This window comes from Misgurnus anguillicaudatus, chromosome 10, assembly GCF_027580225.2.
Source record: "Misgurnus anguillicaudatus chromosome 10, ASM2758022v2, whole genome shotgun sequence".
Lineage (NCBI taxonomy): Eukaryota > Metazoa > Chordata > Actinopteri > Cypriniformes > Cobitidae > Misgurnus > Misgurnus anguillicaudatus.
The window spans coordinates 39,706,096-39,734,007 of NC_073346.2; the positions used below are offsets into that span (position 1 = coordinate 39,706,096).

General features: G+C 38.3%; 2 protein-coding genes across 9 annotated transcripts; both read left to right on the forward strand.

Moving 5' to 3' along the window:
- The first annotated feature begins 201 nt into the window (after window positions 1-201).
- On the forward strand, window positions 202-16,611 carry LOC141349072 (uncharacterized). Of its 8 annotated transcripts, none has more exons than XM_073872579.1 (11): window positions 202-523; window positions 1,370-1,480; window positions 2,639-2,780; window positions 4,380-4,572; window positions 5,159-5,230; window positions 11,496-11,567; window positions 13,290-13,361; window positions 14,340-14,408; window positions 14,530-14,632; window positions 14,786-14,835; window positions 14,956-16,611. In XM_073872579.1, the coding sequence occupies exons 2-11, from the start codon at window positions 1,375-1,377 to the stop codon at window positions 16,609-16,611; spliced, it is 2,535 nt and encodes an 844-aa protein (XP_073728680.1). In that variant the 5' UTR covers window positions 202-523; window positions 1,370-1,374. The 8 variants fall into 8 exon arrangements, with proteins under 8 accessions (XP_073728680.1, XP_073728682.1, XP_073728684.1 ...); XM_073872580.1 differs by lacking the exon at window positions 202-523 and adding an exon at window positions 569-678; XM_073872581.1 differs by lacking the exon at window positions 14,340-14,408.
- LOC129428912 (uncharacterized) lies at window positions 16,611-27,775 on the forward strand. The gene is made up of 6 exons (XM_073872587.1): window positions 16,611-17,021; window positions 18,394-18,474; window positions 20,337-20,399; window positions 20,493-20,534; window positions 20,618-20,659; window positions 26,310-27,775. Exons 1-6 carry the CDS (start codon window positions 16,817-16,819, stop codon window positions 26,531-26,533), a joined length of 657 nt encoding a protein of 218 aa, XP_073728688.1. The 5' UTR covers window positions 16,611-16,816; the 3' UTR covers window positions 26,534-27,775.
- The last annotated feature ends 137 nt before the right edge of the window (window positions 27,776-27,912 follow it).

The window sequence follows — 27,912 nt, forward strand, 5'->3', positions numbered from 1 at the left end:
ACACATAAATTAAAAACGCCTGTTTATATATTAATAACACTCATATGTGTGTGTGTGTGTGTGTGTGTGTGTGCGTTGGTGCGGCCGGATTATAGGGACATTTTACCTGAATACATACCGACTCTGTGAGGACATACCGTAACAATAAGGACAGGGCTGATGTCCTCATAAGTCTAGCAGCGTAGAGTGGCGTAGAAGAGTCTCACAAACCACCTCCCGCTTTTTCTCAAAATGTCCTAATATGTACGTTACACCTGATTTCCAGTGTATGCCAGTGTATCCTCAGAGTGTATAATCTCCCTCTATTGAAAATTCGGTGGTACTGCAGCGCCATACACGTTTCAGCCTTCAATGGACGCGTTTGATTGGTTGAAGGCTTTCCTGCTCAGCGATTGGCTGCACCTGATGTCGGTCAAACTCGAGGCGCTTCTGATTGTCTGCAGGTGTGACGCAGTGAATTTTTAATTAGCTAAACTCCAGCAAAGTTTATCGCTGTCGATTGTGTCACCTGTGCAAGTTTAAGGTAAGTTTAATATATGATTTTTGAAGTTCAGTTTATATTTTGTCGTACATTTTGTAACTTTAATGTTTGTGTGCATGTAGTAAGTTACATTAATAAGGCATGAGATTGTTAATAAGGAGAATGAGATCGCATTCATTTGCTATATTATCATCATGGTGGGTAGTAAAATAGTTAAATTAAATGGATTATTATTTTTCAGTTTTTATATTATACAGAAATATGTGAAAATGTAAACAGAAGCGAATGAAATTAAATCGTCAGGTCGCGTATGGCGTGGTCACGGTTTCAGTCATGCACATGGCAACTCTTAAAAACATAATACTGTATAAACAACCGCTTGAAATATGTCATGTAGTGATTCGTGTTGTTTTAAAAGTAATAATGTACAATAAATTGCAGCTTGCTGTGTTTCGCCATCGTAAATTGGCTTTAGGACATAAACGTAATTGACCAGGTGACGCGTCATTCCAGCTGTTATGGTTTTATGATTCAGAAATATTTTATGTAACTGTAATCTTAAATCAATATTTGTATTGTTTTGTCATAAAACACCAACGTGACACTGCTTTACTTGTTTCTTCTGTTGATGGTTTAGGCCATATAACGTTATATTGTTTTATATTGTTGTGTTAATTATTTACACTTTTCATACATATAAACATGCCATTTACATTTTACCATTTGCTTAATCTGACGTGGCAGACGTTCACCTTACAAAAATATTCAAACGTTATGCCATAGAGCCTATTGTTTATTTAGAAATGCATCTGACAAAATTGTACTAATGTAGTATAATGCAAGTAATATTTATTAGGACCATATACTCAATGTGTTCTTTGTTTCTAGTCAACATGTTGAGAAAGAGGAGAATTAAACCTGAACAGGATGCCAAAGAGCATGTGTTGTCAGGCAAAGACAAAGCCTTCATTGAGAAACGATACATCAACGCATTTAAAGGTATGTTGTGCATCACACACAATGTTTCTCCATTTATAATTTTAAGCACAGGTTAATTAGGCAATTTAAAAAAAATATTATGTCAAGTACAGTTTATAGTTTACAAAGACAATGACTGTTCGACAATCTAAAACTAAGATCAGACATGGCTACGCTCAGCACGTCCCTGTGTATATGCTTAAACGCATTGATATTTAAGATCCCATTCGCATTACTATGGTTACAAATTTACATTAACATTACCCCAGCTAATATATGACAAATGAGAGCTGTTCTGTTCTCTTACATCTTTGACAGTGTACTCTACCCGAAGATGCGTGCATTATGTGAGCAGGCTGGTTAGGTTTGGTTTAAAGGTTTTTGGGCACTTTTGAGCAGGTCTTAGCTGGTCATGCTGTGTGACTTTGGCTAAGCTGGTGGCTGGTCTTTTAGCTTGGTAAATCTAAAAGCATGACCATCTTAGAAAGTTCTTAAACTCCTCTAAAACCAACCAGCTACTCATGCTTAACCAGATAAAACATGGCTGGGAGACCAGATAAAACCAGCCAACCAGGGCTGCGTTTCCCAAAAGCATCATTGCTAACCTGTTAGCAACTTAGTTGGTTTGCAATGGGAAATTGCATTGCAACCAACAACGTTGCTGCTAACTATGCTTTTGGGAAACGCACCCCAGCTTAGGCTAGCTAGTCTTTAGCTGGTCTTTTCAGTAGGGGTGCAGACCCATACCATCAAACACAATCTGCACAGTAATTGAGCGAAACTTTTCCATTTGCATAAAAAATAATAATTTCTGATTAATTTAATTTTAACAGTTCTAAATTAAAACAAAACAAATAACCTTTCATGAAATGTGTTGTGGTTGTAAGTGAATGTAAACAGTCTGCAAAAGCTGAAAGTGAACCGTAACTCAGGTTATTGCCTTTCAAAAGAAAGAGTAGACTTTGAGTAGCTGGAACGAGTTTGAATCGCTTAGGTGTAGGCCCAGCTGGTGCAACCTCTTGTATATTGTTGTAGTAAATCCTCTGTACAATTTTTTTTTGCTACTTCACCTTAAATTACATCTCACATTTTTTACAGTATTTATGTCTTTCAAAGTATAAAGCCATGAGTGTGTTAATGCATAACAAAATTGTTAATGTGTTTATTTTGGTCTTATAGGACGAGGTGTGTTTGCACTTGAACACATTAAACCATCCACATTTGTTGTGGAATATCGTGGAGTACTGTCTCAAAGTAAATATGTTGATGACATTCAAGGCAACTACTTGTTCGATTTCACATGGAATGGAGCACATTATTGGTAAGTTAGCTTTTTTATCAGATTCAAAGCAAAGAATTTACAGTAAAACGTTTATTTTATTATTACAACAAAGTTCAGCTTTTCCTCCAAATACCAAATCACCTTGCCATTTTGTGATCTAGAAGGACAGAAGCTTTGCCAGGGATTTGATATTAGGATCATAAGGTGATCATGACGGTGATTACTAACGGGCCGTTCACATTTCATGTTTCTTGCGTGCACAAGTTATTTTACATGTAGACGCGCGGCGTACCTGCTTAAATAGGAAGCGACCTGTGATGTTTTCTTTATTCCAGACATGTCGGCCTTGCAGTATTATCGGCTTTTTGCAATATTTACATTTTTCAGAATGACGTGTCTGCATCCAACCAACTTAACCTTTTACGTATAAACATTGTTTAATGTAAGTGTATTATTCCATGTATACTCAGCTGATCAAAACTGTACAGCGATATCCAGAGCTGTATGATCTGTCAAGCGGCTATTATTGTGATCACTGAGGCTGTTTCTCAATATGCGTTCTTCAGCGATCTTGCGCCCTCGTGTTCTCGCTCTACGCCATCATTAGCCGTCGAAGTTCAATTCCAATTCTCAAGAATGCAAGTACAGAGGACGCATGAAAATACCCGGATGTGTTCTTGATATCGAGGATGCATCGAGTGCAGACTTGCGCGCTGAAATCGCTTTACGCCCCAGAAGTCATTGCGGCAAAACAATGGCTGAGGAAGGTAGTGCTGCGCACAGTGCACAAGAGTGAACGTTTGTTTGTAAACATTTGGGGGTGGTTTCCTGGACAGGGATTAGTTTAAGCCAGGAATAGGCCTTAGTTTAATTATGAAAAATAATTATGAAATATAACTAGTTTTAACAAACATGCCTTAATAAAAACATTACTTGCGTGCATTTTGAGGCAAAACAAAGGGCACTGATGTATTTTAAGATATGTCAGTGCAAGTTGTTTTCAGTTTGGACAGCTCTTACATTTATTTTAGTCTAGGACTAGTCTAATCCCTGTCCGGGAAACTGCCCCTTGAAGTATTTCCTGACAGGGTATCTAAAATATTTACATATTTGCCATTACAAAATGACATCATAAAAAAATAATGTATATAATAATGCAGAGAATTGTATGTTTGTCACTTTATGAATGTTGCGATGTTGAATCTGGAGAGGTCAGGTCACCAACAGGAAGATCACACACATCTCAATTCTCAAATGCAAGTCCGTTCTTTGCGTTCTTGGAATTGAGAAACAGCCTCTATCTATGGAGAGTGCTGATCATGGTTGCTTGGCAACAGCAGACGCTACAGAAGCGCAAGAGCCCGAGCACTTTGGATAAAGGGAAGACTGTGGCATGTTTGAGTTTTCCCTGTGGACTTGTGAAATGTGAATGGCCCCTAAGGGAGGTTATTATTTTTCAACCTTGAATGGACAATCCTAGCTTTACTTAGAAAACGTATTGTTATTAAGCAAAGATAACTGTCACCATCTCTATTTGACAATAGATGGTATAGACTAGACTTAGCCTAACTTGTCAGTCATAATCTTTTGTTTTATTAAATTCATAGTAATAGTTTTCTGCATTTTTTTTTTTTATAGCAAAGATGCTTCAAAAGAGGATGGATCGCTAGGACGACTGGTGAACGATGATCACAAAAATCCAAACTGCAAAGTCAAGATGGTTGTTGTTGAGGGAAAGCCACACCTGTGTCTATTTAGTCTAAGAGACATTTGTCCAGATGAAGAAATTACTTACAATTATGGGGATTCCTCTTGGCCCTGGCGTTCAGTAGTGAGTTTCTTTCTCTTGAACTAAAATGGCAAACATGTTGTGCAGTGTGTCCAGATTTTGGTTTATTTCTTTGTTTTTTATTGAAGAAAATATTATAAGGAATTAATAAATTCGTTTTTCCATATCTACTGTGTACACAGCATGGTAGAAGTGAAAGTGCTATAGATATTTAAACTGGTTGTTCATGTATATAGACTGTTTCATTGGACGCATATGCGTTGGGTTCCTGTCTGTGTTTGTTTATCGGTCTGACAACAAATACCTTGTGGCTAGATACACTTGAGCTATGGTTTGAACTAAGGCAATTTACTTATTTATTTAGCTTGTTATCAGAAATAATCTACTCTAGAGGTATTTTGTTGTGATTTAGTTATTGGAAGTTAAGTTTGGGCCACAAAAGCCTTAATGTTGTTGCTGAAGAAATTGTCTACATAAAGCATAATTTATCACCATGAATATAGCCTTTTAGAATCTGGCATGGCATTTAAAAGAAAAAAAAGAAAGAAATTGCCTATAAGAGGTATTATGGTGATCACTTGGCAAACATTGTTACTGAATGTTGTTCTTGTCTTTCTCATATTTATAGGAATTGTGTGATGAGATATCGGTGGCCGTGGATGAATCCATTGAGGGTACTTCCTCATCAGGAAAAGAGAAAGTAAGTGAGCATATTTTCTTTCTTGACACTGACTTGATATTAGTTGTTGTAGCTTGGGGAATCATGACAGGCTGTTTTACCAGGATCCCAAACTTTTGTGTAAATTAAGAAAATGGTGGCAAGATGAAGAGCTATCTAGGCACATCATCTCTATGTAAAGATGACGGGTAACTTGTCACACCTAATCTAGATAATACCATCTATGATGTCCATTGATTTTCATATGTTGTGTGTTGTGTGTTTGGGGGGGATGGGCACGACACCGACCTGAAATATAAGGACAGTGTTCCTCTATAGCTAAGTTTCCATCCACTTGTCAATCGAATTATCTGAAGTTCGGTTAAAAAACTTACGCGAATAAAGCTGGTGAAAGTGTGTTTCCATCCAACGGCTTTAAAGCGAATAAAAACCTGTGCGTAATGACGTCACATGCTGGTTTGCGATCAAATTGGTATATCGAATTGATATGAGACATTTGAAGGTGTTTCCATTCATTTTCGCACTGAATCGCACAATATTCAAGCAAACATTTGCGAACAAAGTTTTGCTAGACAAATTTGCGGCATTTCACAAGTTATAAGTGCTTATGTGCCAGCTGAGCTGATAGCGACATATCAAGCTATAATAATAAGAAAATTTACGTTAACATCAAATTGCTATGATGATGCAGATGCATGTAAATGCCCAACGACAACGGAGGCATTAACGTGAAATGATAGTCCGGATCAATTCTTAACGTAAATGAGAACGAAAAAATATCTAGTTGTCAATAAGCCAATAAAGCTACGAGGGTTCTTTGGCCGAGGATCCATCTCATCAAGGTCGAATTTGCTTTTATTTTCCCTCCGGCACCGTTGCGAGAGAACTCTCTTTTTTGAAACGCGTATCGCTGTTTGAGCGCCTCATTTACTCCGGAGGACGTCCCACGTCTTTTCATAACCATTGTTGGACATTTCCTTCGCGAGTTCCTGATAAATTATGGCATTTCTTAGATTTTTGCTATCTAAAATAAAGCTGTAATCGAACCCGAAAATATATTTAGATTGACAGCTTTTTAAAAGCCCGAACCCGTTTACAGCCATACATTATTTAAATTTGCGCACGCAAACAGCTTTTATCAAGAATGAGTAATTTACACAGGTTTTTAACATTATTTATTAATGACTAACTGGGCTACATGTCACTTGGAAGTTGAAACAAAGAAAAAAAATAAGTCATCTGTAACATCGTAACATCTCGTTCTAAATAGGCATATGCAATACATTATAGACCAACATGCCAATAAAAACAATTATTTCTTAACAAATTAAATTAAGATAATACATTCTGAATAAGATGGTTATTTGGGAATAACGAAATTAGGATAAAGGTTCTGTGGTATTTGCTTCGGCACTTTCTTTACATTAATGCCAACATTAGTCTATATCCTCTGTCTAAATTATGTATTTAAGACAGTAATATTTAGTTATAAATTAAAAAACCTTTACTCACCAAGATTAGGCATTTTTGTTGAGGAAATTATTAAATCCACTGTAAATGGCTTCAGCGTGGTCCTGCGCTTACTGATATGGCATTCAGCAGCATTGAACTTGACCGCTTATTTACCGTGCAAAGGCGGAGCACGAGCCCGTGTAAAATGTTAGAAATGAAGCCCGAATCCGACCGAACCCGCCGGGTTCGGGCAAAGATCTTCAGCTCTATAGCCGTTATTTTCTCTGCTAAATTAAATTTAAAATGAATCTCGTCTCGTCGTTTGTCCACTTACATCTGACTTTGTTGACACACGCCATTTGTGGCACCAGAGCGGAAATGACCTAAAACTTTTTCTTCTTGTTTTGTGTGTGGTTTGCAACCATAAAAGGACCTAAACCTTAATCGCAAATCATTATTTATTCGGCAAATAACGTTTCCATCAGCGTTTATCGCATAAGCCATATATCGATCAAGATAAAATCCGATGAGATCGAACGTATTTCTTATGAGTCGATATTCATGAAATTCAATCGAATTTTACTGTTTCCATAACGCATTTTTCATTCGATATCACTTAATTCGGATAAAAACATGTGGATGGAAACATGGCTTATGAGGACGGTCACACACCCTATGATGTCCATTGATTTTCATATGTTGTGTGTGTTTGGGGGGGGATGGGCACGACACCGACCTGAAATATAAGGACAGTGTTCCTCTATGAGGACGGTCACACACCCTATGATGTCCATTGATTTTCATATGTTGTGTGTGTTTGGGGGGGATGGGCACGACACCGACCTGAAATATAAGGACAGTGTTCCTCTATGAGGACGGTCACACACCCTATGATGTCCATTGATTTTCATATGTTGTGTGTGTTTGGGGGGGGATGGGCACGACACCGACCTGAAATATAAGGACAGTGTTCCTCTATGAGGACGGTCACACACCCTATGATGTCCATTGATTTTCATATGTTGTGTGTGTTTGGGGGGGATGGGCACGACACCGACCTGAAATATAAGGACAGTGTTCCTCTATGAGGATGGTCACACACCCTATGATGTCCATTGATTTTCATATGTTGTGTGTGTTTGGGGGGGATGGGCACGACACCGACCTGAAATATAAGGACAGTGTTCCTCTATGAGGACGGTCACACACCCTATGATGTCCATTGATTTTCATATGTTGTGTGTGTTTGGGGGGGATGGGCACGACACCGACCTGAAATATAAGGACAGTGTTCCTCTATGAGGACGGTCACACACCCTATGATGTCCATTGATTTTCATATGTTGTGTGTGTTTGGGGGGGGATGGGCACGACACCGACCTGAAATATAAGGACAGTGTTCCTCTATGAGGACGGTCACACACCCTATGATGTCCATTGATTTTCATATGTTGTGTGTGTTTGGGGGGGGATGGGCACGACACCGACCTGAAATATAAGGACAGTGTTCCTCTATGAGGACGGTCACACACCCTATGATGTCCATTGATTTTCATATGTTGTGTGTGTTTGGGGGGGATGGGCACGACACCAACCTGAAATATAAGGACAGTGTTCCTCTATGAGGACGGTCACACACCCTATGATGTCCATTGATTTTCATATGTTGTGTGTGTTTGGGGGGGATGGGCACGACACCGACCTGAAATATAAGGACAGTGTTCCTCTATGAGGACGGTCACACACCCTATGATGTCCATTGATTTTCATATGTTGTGTGTGTTTGGGGGGGATGGGCACGACACCGACCTGAAATATAAGGACAGTGTTCCTCTATGAGGACGGTCACACACCCTATGATGTCCATTGATTTTCATATGTTGTGTGTGTTTGGGGGGGATGGGCACGACACCAACCTGAAATATAAGGACAGTGTTCCTCTATGAGGACGGTCACACACCCTATGATGTCCATTGATTTTCATATGTTGTGTGTGTTTGGGGGGGATGGGCACGACACCGACCTGAAATATAAGGACAGTGTTCCTCTATGAGGACGGTCACACACCCTATGATGTCCATTGATTTTCATATGTTGTGTGTGTTTGGGGGGGATGGGCACGACACCGACCTGAAATATAAGGACAGTGTTCCTCTATGAGGACGGTCACACACCCTATGATGTCCATTGATTTTCATATGTTGTGTGTGTTTGGGGGGGATTGGCACGACACCAACCTGAAATATAAGGACAGTGTTCCTCTATGAGGACGGTCACACACCCTATGATGTCCATTGATTTTCATATGTTGTGTGTGTTTGGGGGGGATGGGCACGACACCGACCTGAAATATAAGGACAGTGTTCCTCTATGAGGACGGTCACACACCCTATGATGTCCATTGATTTTCATATGTTGTGTGTGTTTGGGGGGGATGGGCACGACACCGACCTGAAATATAAGGACAGTGTTCCTCTATGAGGACGGTCACACACCCTATGATGTCCATTGATTTTCATATGTTGTGTGTGTTTGGGGGGGGGATGGGCACGACACCGACCTGAAATATAAGGACAGTGTTCCTCTATGAGGACGGTCACACACCCTATGATGTCCATTGATTTTCATATGTTGTGTGTGTTTGGGGGGGATGGGCACGACACCGACCTGAAATATAAGGACAGTGTTCCTCTATGAGGACGGTCACACACCCTATGATGTCCATTGATTTTCATATGTTGTGTGTGTTTGGGGGGGATGGGCACGACACCGACCTGAAATATAAGGACAGTGTTCCTCTATGAGGACGGTCACACACCCTATGATGTCCATTGATTTTCATATGTTGTGTGTGTTTGGGGGGGGATGGGCACGACACCGACCTGAAATATAAGGACAGTGTTCCTCTATGAGGACGGTCACACACCCTATGATGTCCATTGATTTTCATATGTTGTGTGTGTTTGGGGGGGATGGGCACGACACCAACCTGAAATATAAGGACAGTGTTCCTCTATGAGGACGGTCACACACCCTATGATGTCCATTGATTTTCATATGTTGTGTGTGTTTGGGGGGGATGGGCACGACACCGACCTGAAATATAAGGACAGTGTTCCTCTATGAGGACGGTCACACACCCTATGATGTCCATTGATTTTCATATGTTGTGTGTGTTTGGGGGGGATGGGCACGACACCGACCTGAAATATAAGGACAGTGTTCCTCTATGAGGACGGTCACACACCCTATGATGTCCATTGATTTTCATATGTTGTGTGTGTTTGGGGGGGATTGGCACGACACCAACCTGAAATATAAGGACAGTGTTCCTCTATGAGGACGGTCACACACCCTATGATGTCCATTGATTTTCATATGTTGTGTGTGTTTGGGGGGGGATGGGCACGACACCGACCTGAAATATAAGGACAGTGTTCCTCTATGAGGATGGTCACACACCCTATGATGTCCATTGATTTTCATATGTTGTGTGTGTTTGGGGGGGGGATGGGCACGACACCGACCTGAAATATAAGGACAGTGTTCCTCTATGAGGACGGTCACACACCCTATGATGTCCATTGATTTTCATATGTTGTGTGTGTTTGGGGGGGGGATGGGCACGACACCGACCTGAAATATAAGGACAGTGTTCCTCTATGAGGACGGTCACACACCCTATGATGTCCATTGATTTTCATATTTTGTGTGTGTTTGGGGGGGATGGGCACGACACCAACCTGAAATATAAGGACAGTTTTTCTCTCTGAGGACAGTCACATTTTTACACATTTGATGAAATGTTGTTGGTTTGGTTGTGTGTCAGGTTTATAGATAAGATGTAGAGTAATTATGCACATTTCTGCCCAATAATGTTTTAGATTTGACACTAGCTGTAGTAAATATCTGTCTGTTAAAGAGAAGTATAGGGGTGAGCGGGGCACAAACTAAAGTGGGGTTAATTGTAGCACGCCCTTTTACATATTTCTAAAGGCACAAGCAATCTTACCAATTCAAACCTTATATTATTTTAATTCACTGTCTTGTTACCTAAAACATAACACCATTTTGAAACACGTTAGCAACTCCTAGTAACTAGCTGAGATTGAAAACATTTTTACACAACAGGGTTAGTTGTCACAGCGTTACAACTAAGCCTCCAATATACAATGATAATGACATAAAAACAATTAATTAACTTTAAATGTTCATTTGTTGCAGAGATGTGTGTGTTGCTTGTGTGAAAAAAATAATAAATTTACCATAAATGTTTTTGGTGTGATAGAGCCAAAGTCAAAAAGTGTTAGGTTGTGACCCACTCTCCCCTACTGTTAGTTGTTCCAATTTGTCCTGTCTTCAGCTTTTGATGAGGGGTTTGCACTTGGGAAGATTTCCCTCTGTAATATCTTAAGTTTAAAGGGACACTCCAGCCATTTGCATTAAGCTTTGTATGGTTAGAACCCCAGTCATGTTTTTGAATGGTCGTGCATAATTCCCTCAGTTTCCCCTGAGACGGGAGAAATACAGATTTCAGTGTTGCATTTTCCTCTTTCAATGATGTAAAATGACGATTTTTACATCATTGACAGAGGGAAATGCAACACGGAATGTCCCTTTAAGTAATGTGCATGGGGGAAGCTTAAAGGATCAAACTAAAATAACTTGAATTAACTGTAATTTGATACATTTGATGCTTTCAAAGTGTTTTGACAACAGCATACACTTGCTTTGTCCATTTTCAGATTTTGGTTGTTCTTGTAGGGAATTATTATGGTGATCACTTGGCAAACATTGTTACTGAATGTTGTTCTTGTCTTTCTCATATTTATAGGAATTGTGTGATGAGATCCCAAAGGCCATGGATGAATCCATTGAGGGTCCTTCCTCATCAGGAAAAGAGAAAGTAAGTGAGATATAGAGGAAGTAGAATTTAAGAATGATGAGATTCACTTTATGTAGTTTCCTTTAACAACACCAGCACTTTTTGTGCGTCATTGCACATGGGCAGAGAGTCCTAGTTTTCTTTTTTTTAATATGATCAAGTGTTTACATGCCATTTCAAATGAATCATAAAAGGTATGAACCACCCCTCTCAAACCGATTTTAATCAGTCTGGGTTTTTTTCTTCTGTTTGAAACATTTACATGGAACATTGTAGTCCAAATGTAGTTAGTTTAAACTAACTACATTTGGACTACAATGTTCCATGTAAATGCACCTAATGAAGTTCTCTTGCATTTTTCTGTCAATAGGTGCGTTTACATGGAGCATTTTCAATCGAATTCAACATTTAAACTGATTACAATTGTCCATGTAAACACCTATATTGAATAAAAATGCCCAAACCGATTATAAATGTAATCCGTTTAAAAGGGTTGGTTTATACCTTTTGTAATCCACTCAAAATGACATGTAAACACTTGATCTGATTGATAACTGAAACTGCTTGATAAATATAATCACCGCGGCACAAAGCTTCATGTGCTCGTTAGTGTTGGTTGATATGCTCCATTGTGAGATCGTTCGATCTTCAGTCTGTGTGATTGCTATTAGGTAGTATAGTATTAGGGGCAGGGCAGTAGTGTACTTATTTATTTATTTGTTCATTTTTTACTAATTTATGACAAGTCACTTGATTGGTGTACAAAAATGAAGCTGACTTAAGGGCAACACTGTCATGACTGCAACCTTCTTAAAACTGATTCCAAAAGATTCCTGGCAAAGATCACATTTATAAAAACGTTTTTGCCGTGGAAAAGTGCTCCATGCCATGTCAGGGTCTGAGCAGATGCACGCACTTTTGTTTGATTTCTGCAGGTTTTTGGAAATATAAGCCATTCTTGCTGCTTTAATAAAGGATTTTAACATTGACAGGCGCTCTTTTATATGTCAATGACATTAATTGGGCACCATTTAAAGATGGAGATCTGAAACTGCTGAGCTGTGCACAAGTTCAAGATCATTTGTGATTTAAAGATTTTACATCTGAAAGGGAGGGGTATGCGTGTTTTCTGTGCGTATGCTTGTTCTATAAATCACACATACACATTTTTGAGAAATATTATTATGATTATTATTATTATTATTATTATTAATAATACTTTTATTTTATTTATAATACTATATTTTTTTTATAAAGCACTTTTCATAAAAGAACCTCAAAGTGCTACAGAGACCATATTAAACTAGGACAAGTTAAAAGCGCCTGTCTGTACAAAACAGTTTTAAGCTCTTTTTTTAAAATGTTCACGGACTGGGGTTTTCGCAAATGTTCAGGGAGAGAGTTCCAGATGGGAGGGGCGGCCGAGCGTGATCGGGAAATGATTGCAACATTTTATAAATGAGGCCACAGATCTTCTGTGCTGTAGCTTGTGCTGTATGAAGCCGAGACAAATCACTTTGTTACTATTGTGTCCATTGTCCAACAGAACTAAATCAATTTTCTATTCATCCAAGTGCAAAATGACAGTGGGGGGTTTGGCAGGTAATATAATTGGTGAATTATCGAATTCTGACCAGTGACAACAGATATTTAGATTTTGGTTGTTCTTGTAGGGAATTATTATGGTGATCACTTGGCAAACATTGTTACTGAATGTTTTTCTTGTCTTTCTCATATTTATAGGAATTGTGTGATGAGATATCGGTGGCCGTGGATGAATCCATTGAAGGTCCTTCCTCATCAGGAAAAGAGAAAGTAAGTGAGCATTTTTTCTGAAATATAAGGACAGTGTTCCTCTATGAGGACGGTCACACACCCTATGATGTCCATTGATTTTCATATGTTGTGTGTGTTTGGGGGGGATGGGCACGACACCGACCTGAAATATAAGGACAGTTTTTCTCTATGAGGACGGTCACACACCCTATAGGGGATCGCACACCGGCCGCGCAGCGCCGCGCCGTTCTAAAAAAATCAAACACATTGTTTTCTATGAGTATACGCACACCGGCGCTGCCAGGTGTCGCCTGTCCGCGCCGCCCAGCTGTGACTCAGGAAGTTGTTCAAATCCCTGTCGCGCCACTCACATAGTTTAACATTACATAACATCATATGTGTCCCCAATCATTAACAAGTAACATTGGCTGCTAACGTATATTTTGCATTTTGAAGTAGACGCTATCTGACGAAGCTCGCGCTATTTAATGTGCACTTCCGGTTTACAATACCTCCGAGTTCTCCTAGGCGCTGAGCTGTGCGGCCGGTGTGCGATCCCCTTTAGATGTCCATTGATTTTCATATGTTGTGTGTGTTTGGGGGGATGGGCACGACACTGACCTGAAATATAAGGACAGTTTTTCTCTCTGAGGACAGTCACATTTTTACACATTTGATGAAATGTTGTTGGTTTGGTTGTGTGTCAGGTTTATAGATAAGATGTAGAGTAATTATGCACATTTCTGCCCAATAATGTTTTAGATTTGACACTAGCTGTAGTAAATATCTGTCTGTTAAAGAGAAGAATACAGTTAGTTGTTTAAATTTGTCCTGTCTTCAGCTTTTGGTGAGGGGTTTGCACTTGGAAATATTTTCCTCTATAATATCTGAATTTTAAGTAATATACATTTGGGGAAGCTTAAAGGATCAAACTAAGTTAGTTTGAAACTGTAATTTGATAAATGTGATGCTTTGAAAGTGTTTTAAGACAACTTACAATTGCTTTGTCCATTTCAGATGCCCTGTAACAACAAACAAATGTCAGTGGCCAAGGAAGAAGTTTCAGCTTTTAATGAAAATGAAATGGTAAGTTGCACTTTATAACGTAACAGGGCATGTCACATTTGGGAATAGAAGTTGTGATTTGTCTATCAATATGAAGTTGATTTAAAAATACATTACTTTTTTCTTCTTTTTATCCTTATAGTGCCATCATGAAGTTCATTGTGCAGTAATATCCAGTTTGGATTCTTGTGTAAATTGCAGTGGACCCGTGTCTAGTCGAAAATGGCTTGGCTTAACATGCAAATGTAAGTATTTGTCACTCAAATATATGGTTGTACATGGGCTCATTTATATTTATGTATCATTGTTATTGACCCTTTTGATCTAATGAAGTAGCAGTGATCTGACAAAAACTAAAAGAAGCACATGTTTATATATTTCTACTTTCATTTTTTCAGTGTGTTCAAGAACATGGCACAAAACCTGCTTCATGAAGAATGAGAAATTGGTATATATCTCACATTTTAAACATTTTAAATTTCCGTTATATCAAACCTGTGCTTGAGTAAAGTTTATCTTATGCATTTTGAGATCATAATGAAAAACTTATTATTGTCTCTTTTTTTAGATGGATGTTACATTTTCCAGTTCTGAAGAAAGCAGTTCTGATGAAGAGTATACTCCCCAAGCCGATAAAAGCATTGATGAATCCTCTGATGAATTCTTCCCAGATTCAAGACAAAACAGCGACAGCTGTGATAGTCTAATTATCAATACAAGGAATCCACCATATTGTAAGACCACTCAACTTGTTTCAGAGTCTAAGAAGGCAAAGAGTGTGTCTCAACCCACTCACTGTTCATCCACTGAGCAAGATATGGTCAGTGACATATCCAGCTCTGCTCAAGATCTCATATGTAATGATCAAGACAAAACCACAAGCAATACAGAGATGCTTCAGAGTTTTAAGAAAACACCAACAGAGTCTTGTGATAAACAGTCAAACCTCAAAGACACTTTTTCCACCCACGAAAATTACTGTTATGTGTGCAAGAAACCTCAGTCTAAAATTGCCCGTCACTTTAAAAAGCATGAAGACAGTGAAACGGAAATTGCGGCTGCATTTCTGCTTCCTAAACACTCCAAGGACAGAAAAAGGTTACTTAAGAAGCTCCGAAACAGAGGCAACTATGAACATAATCAAGAGGTTATGGAGAATAAGAGTGGACCACTGAAGGTTAGAAGACGACCAGTAAGATCCGAGATCGAATTGAGTACCAAAACATACGTGCACTGCATATACTGTAAAGGCCTGTTTGTACGCAAGGAGTTGTGGCGCCATACACGGAGATGTTCTTCAAAGATTTGTTCCGAATCTGAAGCAACTGGTAAGGCCAAAGTTCTAGTTTTGGCTGATATTGCAGAGTCAACATTCTCTCAAGCAATCTCTCCTGAAGTGTGGAAAATCTTGGGAAATATGAAGAATGATGACATTTCATCTGTTGTTCGAAATGATTTTCTCATACTGCAGTTGAGTCAGAGTCTTTACAACAAACACGGAAGTGATCCAACGAAATTTGAATACATCAGACAGAAGGTACGGGAAGTGGGCAGACTCTTGCTAAGCATGAGAAAAAAATTCTCCATACTTAGCTTTGAAGATGCTTTGAAGCCGAACAATTTTTACAAAGTCATTGAGGCCGTGAAAGATGTTGCTGGTTATGAAGAAAAGAGCCACTCGTATAAGACACCAAGTCTTGCACTAAAGTTAGGACATTCACTTAACAAAATTGCTGACATCATTCTCTGCAGGGCCATTGCAGGAGAGGATGATGCTCTGACAAAAGCAGCAGAGCGATTCAAAAGACTCTGCTCAAGTGAATGGGCAGAACATGTCTCCCATGCTGCTCTTGCTACTTTAAGCAAATCAAAGTTCAACAAACCATCTACCATACCATTCACACATGATGTGCAGCTTCTCCACCAGTGCCTAGAGAAGAAATCAGCTGAGGCTTTTGAAAACCTGAAAAACCACGAGTCTTCACAGGCATACGCAGAACTCGCCAAAGTGACACTGGCACAAGTAATCATCTTTAACCGACGTCGTGCAGGAGAAGTTTCAAAAATGACACTTGAGTGTTTTATGAAAAGAGACCAAACTGAGCTCCATGAGGACATAGCTCTTGGTCTATCTCCGTTTGAGCAAAAAATGTCCAAGCATTTCAGCAGAGTAGAAATAATGGGCAAAAAAAGGGAGAAAAGTTGCTGTTCTGCTAAGCCCTGATCTTGTTGGAGCAATACAACTTCTTGTGGACAAGAGAGATTCATGTGAAGTAGATGGGGACAACCCCTTCCTATTTGCAAGACCAAAGTGTTCAGCCACCAGTTTCTTCAGGGGACAAGACTGCATCAGGCTTTTTGCAAATCAGTGTGGTGCCCAGAACCCTGAATATCTCAGATCTACACAACTCCGTAAGCAGGTTGCAACAATGTCCCAGATTCTTAATCTAAAAGATAATGAGCTGGATCAGCTTGCCAATTTTTTGGGCCATGACATTCGGGTCCATAGAGACTTTTATCGGTTGCCAGATGCAACTATAGAAATTGCAAAAATCTCAAAGCTGCTACTGGCAATGGAGATAGGAACCCTTGGAAGTTTCCAAGGAAAGTCTCTTAGTGAAATTGAGATTGAAGGTATGTGCATAATTTTATATATTAGAATAATCTTACAAAGTACCTAACAGGAATATCATTAATTGAGCAATAGCATACATGCAGTCAGGCTTGGGTGAAGAATATAAAACTACTTGAACAAAAGTGATTGCATCATTGATTAGGTTTACATGTAAACCAATAATGCGATTATTTCCAATAATCAGACTAAGGACTTAATGGCAGTAAAATGATTACATGACTAGAGCTAACCTAGCCCAATGCAGATGCAACTCGAATATACTGTCTGCTGTTAGGGTTTTACTTGCGTTAAACGCCAATGCATTAGATTGCATCTAATACGTAAAATAATAAGCAGGACCAAATGCTTATGGGGAAAAGAGATTTAATGTTCTTATGTAGCATAGTTCTTCAGTAGTGATGTTGTCATGTCAACCTTCTACATTCTTTACCCGACAGAACTTTATATATGATAACAAAAGGCCTACAAACAAAAAAACCTGTTAGGACCTCCTACAGGAGATTGGTCTATCAAGCAGTCTACCCTGAGGAATGGTGTTTCTTTGTTATTCACACTGACACACACTTTCTATAGGCCATACAACTACAGGTACATGTGGTGATTACATCAGGGCACAGTTGCAACGTAACACATCAGAGATTGATTACGCATATAAAAAAAAATATTTAAAAATCCTTCAGACGTATTTCATTATTCTGTGCTGTGATGAAGACAGAAATATTATGACAGTGCCTATAAAGGTTTAATTCACTGCTGTGGTGTTATTTGAGCTGTTTTTGGATGAAATCAGACTGACAGCGAGTTGTGTTGACAGAGTTCAGGGAAAACTTTCTAATGTCAAGTTTAAAATGAATTTGTGCTTAAGGTGCGTGACAAAAACCCACATGCATTTCAGTTAGTGCTGTATAGATGTCTTTAAAGAATTTGCATGGACACGTACTGTGATTAAAAACTGCGTATGACACCTGTTTTAATACGATTATACTTGATACAGTTATGAGCTTAATCACATTATTTTTATTAGTATTGTGATTAGAAGTATTGTTTACATGAGGTAGAGTATACTTGCAATATTGCCAAAATCCCATTATAATCGCATAACGAGGGTGCATGTAAACGTAGTCATTTTAAAACAAGAGAAAACAAAAACCATGTATAAATAATAAATATGTAAATTCCAAACATGTTTCAAAATAAGAGTTGTAAATTTTTTATTGGTGCTTAAAAATATTGCTTTTTGTTAGACTGATATTATTGGGTAATTTTAATTACTTTCTTAGCATGTTAGTCAGCAATGAAATAAACTAATTTGAATCAGAACTTGTATGTAAAGCGTGTGTGTGTGTGTTTATCATGTGTGCTTTTTTGTAGATGAAATTGATCCTGAATTAGATGAGGAAGAAGTAAGTGATGAAGAAGACGAAGAATCGGATTCTCTCCATGGAGTAAATGGTATGTAATGAATTTTAATCATGTGTGGATCAGTAATGTAGTGTATTCACTACATGGCAAACTTCAGTCTTCATGCAGGCTTGCAAGTGTTCTCTTTCTAGTCTATATGGTTTATAAAAAAATGCAAATTAGCCTTAATAGAAATGTGTCTGATTAACAATGTAAGGAGTCCACATACCTTCAGTTTTGTTAGTTTTTAAACGTATAGAGGTACCTAATGAATATGAATCATTTTTGTCTTATTTTTTTACAAATGCATGTTTCCCTTTTTTCAAACACATTTATGCCTGTTAAAGTGTATTCTATAAGCATCTTTTATGTCACTGTTAATTTTATTGCTGCCATATTTGCATTCAGTAACACAGCATAAATTTAAAGCTTCTTCAGTGCAGTGCAGTGCAGAGTGAGATATGAAAGGGTTATGGTCAGAGGGGATTGGCCAAATTGCCAATAGTGAGGTGAAGTAATCACATTGCTTATTAGTTTAATCATTTAGGGGTCCACGTGTTCCTGCTTGCATATAGGGCTTATTCGCAAGCACCGGAAGTCGCTAACCGCGGCCATCTTGTTGACATGACATCTGTCCTGCCCCTAGCCGCACGTAGATTTGAGTTGAGGGGAGCAGTAGCCTAATGGCTTCATCTCGTCTGTATTAAGAGAAGATGAGCTTGATTATTGTGGAACCATATCAAATAGACCCAATAGCCTTAAGTAAAGATCCGTCCTTATTGCCAGCCGTAACTTATCCGGATATTTATAACTATATCGTTCATACAGTATCCGCATTCATCATACAAGCACTGAAGGGCCGTTCACATTATAACGATAACTATATCATCATCCACATCACCAAACAATACGTTTATGCTAATTTGCGTTTATGCTAATATTGCTTGTAATAAAAACTTTTGCAGATGTCATCAACACGCTGCGTTTCGCGTAACTCTAAACAGTGTAATCTCTTACCTTTTGGCATAACAGTTAGTTAATGTAATAGATTATAAAGCATTACGTAGTCAATTTTCACAGCAACTGGAGGTAATCTTGTGTTATAGACCTCAGCAATGAGCTTCACTGTCATTTTAAGTGCTTGTGCACTTGAAGTTCAAACAGATTTTAATGCTATCAATGGTTTATCCTTCATCAGGTGGGAAAAATCGCTCAGAAAGTGATCCCAATGATGTCGTTTATTGGATCTGTATCGTTATAGTTTTCGTGTGAGCTCCGCTATTCTCTTTAATATAAAACGATTTTCAAAATTATATTTTTTATAGTTATTGTTATAATGTGAACGGCCCTTAATTCCCTACCTAGTATCAATCAATGCCAGACCTATTATTATGTTCATATAGTTATTAATACTAATTTAATAACTGTCTCAATTTATGACAGCTTATTTGAAAGAGCAGTTTCAGCCACTGCTTACAGCTAACCATATGTGATCAAATTATGGGGACAGACTTTGCTGTGAGGCATATATCCCTAACGTTACCTGTGGTAAAATGATGGGGACAGACTTTGCTGTTGGGAGTCTCTCCTTCGCTGGTTCAACTCCTCTGTCTCCTTCCTTTCATGTTTTCTGACAGTCGGTATCGCATAAAAACTAATTGCGGGGTTCTTTTTGCTGTTGTTAGAACATCCGTGTATTACACCACACACCATCGTGCGGTTTAAAAAAAAATACACCGATAATACCATGCATAATACCCACGCTGCCTCGCTTGTCAATTGACAGACTGACAGTTCTATGTCAACAATATGGCCGCCGCGAACATTGATGACGTAGAACGAATAACCCCTATACAGAAACAAAGTATTTGGGTTGTCCAGTTTAACAATGCATTTTGTGTTTTTAAATTTAGGAAACAAAAAAAGGGTGGACCATGTAAAGTCGACCCAGGATGAGGAGACCGAAAGTTCCAACGGTATTTTTTATGGATTATATTTATATTCAGTTGAAGATGGTTTGCAACTCATTTTGCAATAAAAGATTAATAGATTTTTTCTTTTTGCCATAGGAAAACAAAAAATGCCCCCCAATGAACCAGTCAGCTCCACAGGTATGTGTATGTTTATTGTTGTTTTTCAATTTTCCAATTTTATGTAATGTGTGATACAGTTTATAACATGTTTTTTTCTATAGGAAAACGAAAAATGCCCCCAAATGACCCTGTCAGCTCCACAGGTATGTGTATGTTTATTGTTTTTACTTGGTAACAACCCAATGTTAGGGTCTTGTTGTGATCTCTGAAAAATTTTTCAATTTAAAAATGTCCTTTATAAACTTTCATTTTAAGGTTGTGATCATGTGGACTTGGCGGAGGTGTTTTTGTGTTCTGTTCTTTTTGCACTCTGCTGAGTCCTGCAGGTTATTTGCAAATTAGGGTAATGTAAAAATGGTGGACGTAGATGTGCTCTGAGGATCTTCCCAGGTTTCAGCTTGGTGGTAGATGCAATGTGGTGAAGGTGTCAAACATCAGTGGTCTTGCTTATTCTCTGGAACACCTGCAATGACACACAAGAGAAAAGGGAAACGTATCTTGCCAAAGAAAGCAGATTATTCACAAACAACTTCTACCTGCAATTAAAACTGTCCCTATTTATTGTTGGCAGGACACTACAGTGTTTACCAGTGGAGGTATGTTTACCTCTTCATCCTCAGATGACATGCTAGAGCCTAAAAACTCTAGTCCCGCAATATATGGACTCTGATAAACACTACTCCCATCTATTCCTCATTTCTAGGCAGACTAATTAACTCACAATGGCACACATTAAACTTGCTCTTCAGGATCCTGTACTGCCAGGCTAGTCGTTCAGAGTCATTCAGGACTTGGTTGTCATTCAGATGAGCTTAAAGCATGTCTTTTGTTCCGGGTAAGGACATGGGCCTGCCTCTGACATTTTTTAAATGGACATCATCCCTCTGTTTTGCTGAATCTTTCATCAACCATATTTGTTTTCTGGAGGTTCAATTAGGAACTTGCTTAATGTCTGAAATCAAGTGTCTTTCATGTTTGAGATTCCTTAATGCCACTTGTGCACCCCTCTCCTTCACGGCTTGATTAACAGCATCATCTGCTAGGGCATCACCTTCTGCTTCCATTCTTGAGTTTTCTCTGTGTGCTTCTCTTTCAAAAACTCCATCTGGTCTTGGATGAAATGCCACTAGCTGGTGCTGTAGAGAGGGGGTCTTTAGTTTTCCTGAAGCCCAACAGCTTTTAGTAGAGTTGGTTTTTGTTCTACCGTCAGCTGCTGAAACATCCACCTCTGTCCTCACCAACATTTTGGTTTCTTAATCTCAGGCTGCAATCTCGAATCCAGTGTCCTTCCTTGTTGCAATAACTGCATCTTCCACTTTGGATGTTCGCACTTGAGTGTTTGTAATGTTGCACTCTCTTGTTGCTCTTCACAGATTTTGTTTGTAAGGCTCTCAGCTGGACATCTTGTGTTCTTTCAATCTTTGTTGACCATTCAACCACCTGATTAAAAGCAACCCCAATGCTGTCCCAGTCATCATAACAAATTTTTTAGAGATCTCTGCTTTCAGTCCATTTACAAATGCAGGTTTTAAAGGCATACCAGTGTCCTTGTTAAAATCTTCACTATCAGTCAAACCAGCATGTTCCAGCCTAGTTTGTTTGAAGTGATCTTCAAACTCTGTGACACTTTCTCCTGTCTTATCCATGCAAGATGTATTTTTAACCGCAGTTAATCTCTGCAGGTTTTAATTCAAATAAGAGAATCTTTACAGCTTCCCATCCAGCTTCAATGTTTTCTTGAGACTCACCAACTTTTGTGTCATTTTGATTTTTTGACTCTTTCACTTAGCTTGTTTTGGTCACTGGTCCTAAAATTGACATTGAGAATGACTGCTCCATCTAATGGGTAGATTTTTTTGCAGTCGCTGAAGAACATGCCAAGTCTTCCGTGGATGCTTGTATACATTTGGTAGTTCCCTTGACCATTTGTCAATCTGCTCAGGTGTTGCTGGTTGGTATATTCTATGTGGAACACATTTCTTCACCATTTTTGTCACAGTGAGAGTTCGTCTCTCTCCATTCTCCTCATACTCCTCCTCATTGTCAACTTCAACTTCAGTCCTTCTGTTTTTGACATCACAGAAGTGAGCCTGACTGTAGATCTGCTCTTTGGAACATAGAGAGACTGAATCACATAAGCCCTTTCACACAGACATTCCAGAAAATACATGGAAAATGCACCCGGGATTTTTCCGGGGTCAATTGATTTTTTTTGTTCATTCACACAGCCAATGATTGCCGGAATCTGCAAGGTCCTGGAAAGACACGTGACCTGTTTAAAGTCCACGATGCATCTGAAGTTTGCATATTATTTATTATTTCTCTCTCCAGAAACCACTTGCGTGCATTTTTGTTTAGGATAATATTGTAAGGAGTGCATGACCCGCCGTTCTATCCTGGTGAATGATCTTCATGAGCTTCAGAGTGGATATTTAACCAGAATCTCTGCTTTTAAATTTGCAGACATTTCTCATAGTGATTGTTAATGTGCATTTAAAACCCCTGTTTTAAGGAGTGGAACGATATATCTTGTTGCTATGACACGCATAAATTTTTGTTTATTATTTCCTCATATGAGCACGTGACGCAATATTCTTATGCTCGCTGCTGAATGATCTCCGCTTCAGCGCGGTAAGTGACGAGCCAACTTACCTGATATCTGTTTCAGTCCAGTTTGCTGACATTTCTTGTCGTGCATGTTTATTTGCATGTAAATCCCTCGTTTTATAGAGTTGAACCATAACTTCATGTTGCTATGACAAGAGCGTCCTCCCTTAGGCATTTCTGCATCTCATTTATCGTTCCCTGATAACTGCTTCAGTATAGTTTGCAACATTTCTCGTCGTGAATGTTGATCTGTATGTAAATATCTTGTTTTAAAGAGCTGAACCATAACTTTATTGTTGTGATGACACGCGCATCCTCACTACAACATGCCCATTCCGGCATTGTTTTTAGCTTTGTGTTCACACAGTGGGTTTTCCGTGTATCTTACTAGGTCCTCTTTCCGGGAACGATCCCAGAGGATTTACGGGAAGATTTTGCGTTCACACAGAAGCTTGTCTGTCAATTTTTAAGGGTATTTTCTGGGACCAAAGGTCTGTGTGAATGGGGTTCTATTCACACCTATCTAAACGACCACTTTCACAGTGATCATGTGGTAGCTCTCTCAGCAGAGCCATTCATTGTTGATTTTCAGTAACTTGTTGTTCAGTCACTTGCTTGTTGCTGCTGCTAGTTTCTTTAGTTAATGTCCTCGTTATGAAACAGTCTTTTGATTCAATTTGTTTGGAAATCAAATTCAGCAACTTCTCATAACAGGTTTAACAGTTGCTCTTTATCTCTCTTTTCATTTTGCAGTTGTTCAGCTAATGTTCGAACCTTAGCCTTCTCAGCTTCAATCTGACATTGTAGTTTGTCCATCTCACACCTCTGCAGGCGCTGTTGAATTTAAGCAAAATCACAGACCATCCATCTTTCCTGGTGTTTGTCCTTAAGCATTGTGTCTTTCCATAAGCCCTTTTGATGTCCGGCAAAGCCCATTGTTCACTCTCTGAGTGCTTGATACTGTATTTTCTACAGATGTCATTATGGCATGTCCTTATCTCCAGTCTTTTGTCCAAATATGCATTCAGATTTTCCATCATCTGAACAATAATTACATTTGGAGGTTCTGTTCCATGGCGTTCTGTAGTGGGTCTCAGGTTCGTTCCACAACCATTGTTTTTCATAGACTCAGCCATGGCCAGTACAGGAGCAGTGCCCTCAGAGAGGTGTGAATTCAGACTGACCAGTTGCTACATACAGACAAACCCACTCAAACATACATTTCTAAAATGTACTCTTAATAACAATAATTAGTTTGTGCTAACTTATTGTTTAGTTCTTAATACTACAATGAAGAAAGCAATAGAACCATAATAAAATGCATCTACTGTTTGCACACCAATAAACATTAGCCTTCACAGTTTAAACTGTTAAGGTCTTTCTAAATCCTACTTCAGAATGCTCAGTTACTGTTTTCTATTTGTCACTCACAACTTTCCATATATTTTTCAATGGAAGGCAAATTGACTTGAAGTTTCATCAATTTGATTATAGACCATCTTTAGCACCCAGTCAAAAGTCTTAAAATCTTGCAGCAATATCAGTCCCAAACTATTTCTGTGACTTCTACAGTTTCTGGATTAATGGACCAAATTATTCTTGTAACAATTTCTACAGACATTTAAAGAAAGCACAAAGCTTCTACTACTACAATCTCTAGATGAACAGACTAAATTGTTTATCAGTTTTTACAAACTCCAGAAAAGGGACCAAGCCTTAAATGATTAACAATGCTACACTATGAACATTGGTCTGCTTAATTTTTTTAAGTTGTTCTTTAGGAGAGCTGATAAGTTTCACTCACCAAATTAAGACTTTTAAGACAAAGTCTTTAAAGAAGTTTCTTCCACAACACAGTCCACCAACATAGTCTGTTTGTCTTCAGTAATCTTCAGAAACTAGGATCTTGGAAATTCTTCTGTTCTCCTATTGTTGCAGTGATGAGTGTTCTTCTTATCCGTCTCTCCTGGCTGGCTTTGCCAAATTGTTAGATTTTCTTGAATTTGGCTGCTCAGTCTATCAGGGCTCGCCAATGCATTAGAATGCATCTAATATGTAAAATAATAAGTAGGACCAAGTGCTTATGGGGAAAAGAGATTTAATGAAAGTTCTTATGTAGCATTCTTCAGGAGTGATGTTGTGTCATCCTTCTACATTCTTAACCCAAAGTTCTGTCTGTGGGACATACCACATCAGACATTGATTACACATGAAAGAAATATACACACAATCCTTAACCAAGTAATACATACATACAAAGAAACCAAAACAAATAAGTTTAGAAATTAAGTTAATAATGTGTAATAATGTGAAATGACACAGGGAAAAATATTGACCACATGAACAAAGGGAGGTGCAAAAAGACAAATTATTGTCTTTATACTTCTGTATTATGGCCGATATGTTTGGCCAATTTTCTGTTTGTACATAATTAGGGCTGCATAACGATTAATCATGATTAATCGTTTGCAGAATACAAGTTTTTGTTTACATTATATATGTGTGTGTGTACTGTGTATAATAATTATATAATATAAATAAACACAACCATGTATAATTTTAAGGAAAATATATTTATGGAATAAATATTTATAAATAATATATATAATTATAAAAATGTATGTACACATGTAAATACCTCTTAAATATATACATGCGTTTGTATTTATTTATACATAATTATTATACACAGTACACACACACATATGATGTAAACAAAAACTTTTATTCTGCAAACGATTAATTGCGATTAATCGTTATGCAGTCCTATAAATAATAATCAAAATGTCCTCATCATTAGCAGATATTTTAAATTAAAATAATAAAATCCTTCTTTTGATAGACCTGATAAAGTTAACATGGTAAATGTATTTTTTTAGTTTAGACTGTTATTTAGGACAAATCTTTCTAAACAATCTCAAAGCACATTTACATTCTCATTTCTGAGGTGCTGTGAGCGCCATGCTTCAGACACGCCATCCGCTAAGCGTTAACGCTTGCGCCCTGTGTGAATTTACAGTTAAGGTCTAGTGTTTGTAGGTCCCCCAAAAATACATTAGTTGCAGTGACACGCATCACAAAAATAAAATCTCATGACCTCTCAACTGTATGAGAGTGAAGCAATCATCAAAAATGTCCTACATTATGACAATTCAATCTATATGTGTCTTTGTTTGTTTTTTGCAGAGGCCAAATCAAGGAGAATAGTGAAAAGGCCATGGACCACCAATGAAGTGAATGCCGTTATGAAACATTTTAAAGTCCAAATTTCAAAGGGACATCTCGCAACAAAGGCAGAGTGTGAGCAGTGCAAGACTGCAGAGGACCCGGTGCTAAGAGAAAGAACTGTACAAAACATCAGGGATTTCGTGAGGAACCGAGGTTTGATGTTGAAAAAAAATTGTTCTTAGACAGATCATGGTCACCTTCTTTTAAGGTTTGTGGCTTTTGTTACTGTAAGTTTACAAGTTAAATGACTGGCTGACTATTGTTCTCTTGTTAAAACTTTAAAATCTCTCATTTCCTTAGTTAAACCCAGATCGTCCTTACAATACTAGATCGTCATGTACATACACACATTTAACTAACGCCTGATTGGGAGAGCGATTTGGGTTTGGCTGGATATCATTCACATACACGCACCTCAGAAACTCTTAATAAATGTCCATGTTAACCAAAATTGTCCTCACAATCAGGTATTAGTTAGGTGCATGTGTTTGTGTATGTGATTGATGTCCAGGTAAACCCGGGTTGTCCTCACAATTAAGTGTTAGTGAGGTGTATGTGTATGCGAATGATGTCCAGTTAAACACACATTGTCCTCACAATTAAGTGTTAGTTAGGCGCGTGTGATTGTGTATGTTTTTTGATGTCAAGAAAAACACAAATTGTGCTCACAATTAAGTGTTAATGAGGTGTGTGTGTATGCGAATGATGTCCAGGTAGTTCAAAATTGTCCTCACAATCAAGTGTTAGTTGTGCGTGTATGTGTATGCGAAATGATGTCCAGGTAAACACACATTGTCCTCACAATCAAGTGTTAGTTGTGCGTGTATGTGTATGCGAATGATGTCCAGGTAAACACACATTGTCCTCACAATCAAGTGTTAGTTGTGCGTGTATGTGTATGCGAATGATGTCCAGGTAAACACACATTGTCCTCACAATCAAGTGTTAGTTGTGCGTGTATATGTATGCGAATGATGTCCAGGTAAATCCAAATTGTCCTCACAATCAAGTGTTAGTTGTGCGTGTATGTGTATGCGAATGATGTCCAGGTAAAAACACATTGTCCTCACAATCAAGTGTTAGTTGTGCGTGTATGTGTATGCGGATGATGTCCAGGTAAACACACATTGTCCTCACAATCAAGTGTTAGTTGTGCGTGTATATGTATGCGAATGATGTCCAGGTAAATCCAAATTGTCCTCACAATTTAAGTGTTACTGAAGTGTGTGTGTATGTGAATGATGTCCCATTGAACCCAGGTTTATTCCCATAGTGAAGGGTTAGTTATATGTGAGAGTACAACACTACAAACCTTGGTTACTCTTGAAATACCATATACATGTTGATGTATAAAAAATGTTTCGACAGACTGGTGTTAAGATATTGTTAACCCAAAAGTTAATAAAAGGAATTGAAAAGTTTGAGTGTCTGACTCGGGAATGTGTGTTATGTTCTTCATTTTATTTTATTTGCTCATGTAAAAACAATATTTTTCAAATTCTATTTCTGTAGATAAATCTACATTTACATTAATTAATTTAGCAGAAGCGACTTACACATG

What these genes read in the sequence shown, in the direction of transcription:
- LOC129428912 (XM_073872587.1), top strand. Translation starts at nt 16,817, where the DNA reads ATGTCCCAGATTCTTAATCTAAAAGATAATGAGCTGGATCAGCTTGCC. An exon ending in TTCTCTCCATGGAGTAAATG is followed by an intron (nt 18,475 to 20,336) that starts GTATGTAATGAA and finishes TTTTAAATTTAG; the next exon opens with GAAACAAAAAAAGGGTGGAC. An exon ending in TGAACCAGTCAGCTCCACAG is followed by an intron (nt 20,535 to 20,617) that starts GTATGTGTATGT and finishes TTTTTTCTATAG; the next exon opens with GAAAACGAAAAATGCCCCCA.
- LOC141349072 (XM_073872579.1), top strand. Translation starts at nt 1,375, where the DNA reads ATGTTGAGAAAGAGGAGAATTAAACCTGAACAGGATGCCAAAGAGCAT. An exon ending in ATACATCAACGCATTTAAAG is followed by an intron (nt 1,481 to 2,638) that starts GTATGTTGTGCA and finishes TTGGTCTTATAG; the next exon opens with GACGAGGTGTGTTTGCACTT. An exon ending in TGGAATGGAGCACATTATTG is followed by an intron (nt 2,781 to 4,379) that starts GTAAGTTAGCTT and finishes TTTTTTTTATAG; the next exon opens with CAAAGATGCTTCAAAAGAGG.